Raw genomic sequence first — 5388 nt, 5'->3', positions numbered from 1 at the left:
TAAAATGATATCTTCATTTCTAATTTAATAACAGTTGTTTGGCTTAAGAAAGAAAGAAGCAAGAAATACGTACAATGTTTGTAAGATGCATAGTTATTTCAGATACGTGTAAATGTGAAAAAAAGGTAAATCTTAGAATTAAGGAAATAGTACTTATATAACACTCTGTGGCAGGCATTATGATAGAAATTCATTTTTCTCACCCATTTCTTTAAAAAGCTCTCTGAAGTAAGTATGACCATCCCCAGAGAAAACTGAACTCAAGGTTGTCCAGTGGCTTGCCCAAGTAACACAGCTAGTGCTACAAAAGCTAGGATTTGAACCTGGGTAATGTAGAAATGTCAGGTTCCTGTGTGGTGCAAACAGTTTGATTACTAATGTAAAAGTTTGACTGTTCAAACCCACACTGTGGCACCATAGAAGAAAGGCCTAGAGATCTGCTTCCATAAAAATTATAACCAAGAAAACCCTTTGGATCAGTTCTACTTTGTAACACATGGAATGACCATAATTTGACAGCAATTTTTTATTTTTTTCCAAATGTGGTGTCAAGTGTCCTTGAGGGAAAGAATCATTATCCCCTACCCCCAATATTTTGAAGTGATAACTAACATTTATTGAATTTCTACTATGTGCTAGGCACTCTTCTGAGATTTTATATATTTTAAATCATTTAGTCTCCATTAACTTGGAACTTGCTCAAAGTCCCATAAATTCATAAATGGCAGTTTTGGCATTTAATTTGAGCAGTCTGGCTCCACAGCTTAATCATTATAGTATAAGGCCTCCTTCATAAAGCAGAATGGCACTTAGTCAGGCCACAATAACAGAAAGATTTACTCAACAGTTGTTAATCTTCCCATTACTATATATTTGATCAAATCATGTAAAATTGCCTTTCCTTGTAGGTTAAAATTGGTAACATAACAGTGATTTCATATGCTTTATCTTAAAGCTTCCATTGTCTAACAGTCAAGCTCTAACCTAAAGCTTTCATGTTTTGATCAATACAATCCCATAACCTCTTGTTCTGCAGTAAACAAAGATGAACATTTTTTTGGTCAGTTTCCTCTGGAAAATAAACCTCCTGGGATTCAAAGATTTTGGATAAATACAACTTTTTCTCTTTACTTCTTCCCCAGAATGGCTTCCAGTTTCCTAAAGTCTGATGGGAACCGAATAGGGAGTAGTTACCAGAAGACCATCTACAAGGAATACAAAGACAGTTCATACATGGACGAAGTGCCTCAGCCTGCCTGGTTGGGCTTCCTGGGACCAGTGCTGCAGGCTGAGGTGGGGGATATCATCCTTATCCACCTGAAGAATTTTGCCACTCGTCCCTACACCATCCACCCCCATGGTGTTTTCTATGAGAAGGACTCAGAAGGTAAATCAGTCCACCCTTTCTTCCTTCCAAACCACAAAAATATCACTTTCCTTTATTGTCATAAGAGATAGAGTGACTGGGAAAAAGGAGACTTTTCTTCCCTATTGAACTGAGATGGCAAAGACTCTCCTCAGAGAAAGCAGGGTGGGTGATGGTACGAGATCTGCTATTCATACACTATGTGATATGGCCAAGGTATTGCCCCTCTTTGGGTCTCAAATCCCCTATCAGGAATGTGGAAGATCATGACCATGTAGCACTTTTCCTGGTTAGAGCCACGAGTGGCTGCTACCTCTCCAGTCACTATTGACATGAGGTGTGCGGCTCTTTGTCTAGATGCTACCTGAATTAATAACGCCTTACAAGGTTTCCAGGAGCACTGTGCTGGACCTTGTAATCATCTCTTCTCGAAGACTGGCCATAAATGTCCAATATGTCAGTCTACTTTTGACTTCTGTATCTACCATGCTCCCTTTTATTGACCCTATGACTAGGCATGTACTGATTTCAATTTTTAGGGTCCCTATACCCAGATGGCTCCTCTGGTCAGCAGAAAGCTGATGATGCTGTTCCTCCTGGGGGTAGCCATGTCTACAACTGGACTATTCCAGAAAGCCATGCACCCACAGATGCTGACCCAGCATGCCTTACTTGGATCTACCATTCTCATGTGGATGCTCCACGGGACATTGCGACTGGCCTCATTGGACCCCTTCTCACATGTAAAAGAGGTACAGACTCCAAGTGTGAGCTATGAGACTTTGATTTGTGCCATCTAAGGGCAGAATTGATGTAATTCAACCAATTATACATTGGACAGAAGTAGTCCCAGACGTGTTAATTCAGCATTCTTTTTTACTAGCAGTAACAAATCCTTCCAAATTTCCTTTCCACTATTTTTCTTTTTCTATTTCAGTACATTTTTTTCCTGGACCCTCCCACCACACAAAACTTTATCCTTTTTTATTCTTTTCTTATTTCACTATTCAAACTCAATAATAATGAGTCAAATCACATTGAAGTAAGGAGTGTGATAAGTGTGTTTAGTTGTGCATGGGATTGAAAGTGAGGCCATCATAGTTTGGGGTGGATTGAGGACTGGGTTGGAAATAGGATACGTTCAAGGTATAGTCAAGCTTGAAGACCTAGGTGTTACAGGAGTACAATCAGGTTAAGTAAGACCCTGTTCTGGGTTGAACAGGCAGGGTTGGTGGAAGGAATTATTCTAGGTATTACCTTTTAGCCCTAAGCTTAGCTGAATTGGTAGTTTTATCCAAGGATATTGAAAATGGAAATTAGCAGCAAAAGGTTCTATCTGCTTTTCAGTTGCTGACAGACTCTTACATTTCTTTCTCTTTCTACTCCTTTCTTATGACTATCCTTGGAGCTTACTGTTGCTATGAAAGGAGGTTTTCAAGAGAACCTTTCTTACTTGCCCTAGGAACACTGGATGCAAACTCCTTTCCTCGGCGTCTGGATGTAGACCATAATTTCTTTCTGCTCTTCAGTGTAGTAGATGAGAACCTTAGCTGGCACATCAATGACAACATTGCCACTTACTGCTCAGACCCTGCCTCAGTAGACAAAGAGGATGAAGATTTTCAGGAGAGCAACAGGATGCATGGTGAGCTGAGAGAAAGTGGCCACCCTTAGATAGTGAATATCAAGTGCTTCCTTTTGGACTAGCATTTGGTGGGTGCTTTAGCATATCTGGCTTCTTTTATTCTCATAAGGACCAACAGTAGAGAGCAGCTTTTCCCTACTCTACGTATAAAGAACCTGAGGCTACTGGGTTTAAACAGAAGCTAAGTGGTACAGTTGAAATTCCCACCCTGATCTGTCTAACTGCATAGGCTGTACTTTCTCCATTAAGCTACCCTGCCTCATAATGAAGCAAAGTCATATAAGTGCAGTCACTTTGGTAAGGGTGGTCAACTGATATAATTACTTAAAATTGCTTTGTTCTAAAAAAGATGCAAGCTGGCAGAATTGCCTACTTTGTGGAGAAAAATGGATGCTTTCAAGTTGATTTGCCTATATCACCCATCCTACTCTAGGCTTATGTCTGTAAAATAATTGACTATAATAAAATTAAAAACAAACCAAAGCTACACAATTTCTGAACCATAAGCAGAGAAAGCCAGACCAAAATGAGGTGAAAATTCAGAGGGAACATGTAAGGATGACTTGGACATACATTTTTTTTTTTTTTTTTGAGTTTTATAGCAATTTCTTATACTAGTCATGATAATTAGCCAACTTGGAAATTGTCCAGTGGAAATTTCAAGGAGACAGATCTGAAAGGAAACAACAACCTGCAAAATAAACCCTAGTGAGATTCCTGAGATTGTTAGGTCTGAATTTTGGCTCTACCACTTAACAGCTTTATGGCCTTGGGAGAAAAGTAATTTCACCTCTGTGAGTCTCAGTTTTTTCATATTTTGAATCATGATATCTGCCTATTTTCAAGGACAGCTTGTTAAATTTAAATGAGAAACAGCATATTGTCAGTACAGTGTGCTCTTTAAAACTTCATCTAAATCTTATCTATTAATACTATCAAATCATAAGGTTTCTCCCACTGGGAAAAGTGAAATATTCTAACTATGATATTTCTTCTGGGCTTTCTTTTACAGCAATAAATGGCTTTGTCTTTGGAAACTTACCGGAGCTGAGCATGTGCGCACAAAAACGTGTGGCCTGGCACTTGTTTGGTATGGGCAATGAAGTAGATGTCCACACAGCTTTCTTCCATGGACAGATGCTAACCATCCGAGGCCACCGCACTGATGTAGCTCACATTTTTCCAGCCACCTTTGTGACTGCTGAGATGGTGCCCCAGGAGTCCGGCATCTGGTTAATTAGCTGTCAAGTGAATAGTCACTTGCAAAGTAAGATCCAACATCTTTGACCCTAGGGGGGAAAGATGGGTCTGGGAGCCAGCAGATATGTCATCCAGGTGAGGTCCCTTGGTATGAAGAATGAAACACTTCACTAGAAGTCAGCATACTCAGATATTTCCCTAGCTCTGTCATTAACTTTCTGAGTGACCTCAGGTATATCTCTCTGGGTTTCACCTTCCCTAGCTCTAATATAAGATGGTCTAAGGATGGAAAGATGCACTTTTAAAATTTTTAGTTTTATTGTGGTAAAAAATATATATAACAAAACTTTGTCATTTTAATCGTTTTAAAGTATACAATTCAGTGACTTTCATCATGTTGTGCTACTATCGTAACTATTCATTTTCAAACGAGAGAAACTCAGTAACCCTTCAGCAATAACTCCTATTTCCTCCTGCCCTCAATCCCTGATAACAATTAGTAGAGTTTTGCCTCTATTCATTTGTCTATTCTAGATATTTTACATACATGTTGTTAGGTGCTGTGAAGGCAGTTTTGACTGATGGTGACCCTATGTACAACAGAATGAAACACTGCCTGGTCTTGAGCCATCCTCACAATTGTTGCCATGCTTGAGTTCATCTTCACAGCCATGGTGTCAATCCATGTCATTGAGGTTCTTCCCATTTTTCACTAACTGTCAGCTTTACCTAGCATTACATCCTTCTCCAGGAACTGGTCTCTACTGACAACATGATCAAAGTAGGGTCATGCAATATTCTTTCTTTGATATCTGACATTTCACTCAGCCAAATGTCTCCATGGTTCATCAATGTTGTACCTTGTATCAGAATTTTATTTTTCTTTATGGCTGAATAATATTCCACTGTGTGCATATACCAGGTTCTGTTTATCTACCCATCTGTTGAACACTGGAGTTGGTTTCCTTATTTTGGCTATTGTGAGTATTGATGAAATGAATATTGTTATGGAAGTATCTGTTTGAATCTCTGCTTTCATGTCTTTTGGGTATTTTAGTTTAGTTTTTGTGTTTTTTTTTTTTAAGTGGAATTGCTGGTCATGTAATGATTTAATGTTTAACTTTTTAAGGAAACTTCAAATTTGTGACATTTTACATTGATTTCAAATACTCCACAT

The 5388-nt window shown here is 38.8% G+C and overlaps 1 protein-coding gene across 1 annotated transcript; it reads left to right on the top strand.

Annotated features, from left to right (window-relative positions):
* Nucleotides 1–1143: 1143 nt before the first annotated feature.
* On the top strand, nucleotides 1144–5004 carry LOC122151957 (hephaestin-like; the record flags this gene model as incomplete). The annotated part of the gene is made up of 5 exons (XM_042783345.1): nucleotides 1144–1387; nucleotides 1906–2118; nucleotides 2829–3011; nucleotides 4024–4296; nucleotides 4988–5004. Coding segments are annotated over exons 1-5 (930 nt in total), but the record flags the coding sequence as incomplete, so codon positions are not given.
* Nucleotides 5005–5388: the final 384 nt, after the last annotated feature.

The sequence above is a fragment of the Orycteropus afer genome, unplaced genomic scaffold (assembly GCF_000298275.1).
Source record: "Orycteropus afer afer isolate SDZICR_OR568_19922 unplaced genomic scaffold, OryAfe1.0 scaffold00945, whole genome shotgun sequence".
Lineage (NCBI taxonomy): Eukaryota > Metazoa > Chordata > Mammalia > Tubulidentata > Orycteropodidae > Orycteropus > Orycteropus afer.
The sequence above is the reverse complement of the archived record's forward strand: the minus strand, read 5'-3'. Positions and strand labels throughout refer to the sequence as shown.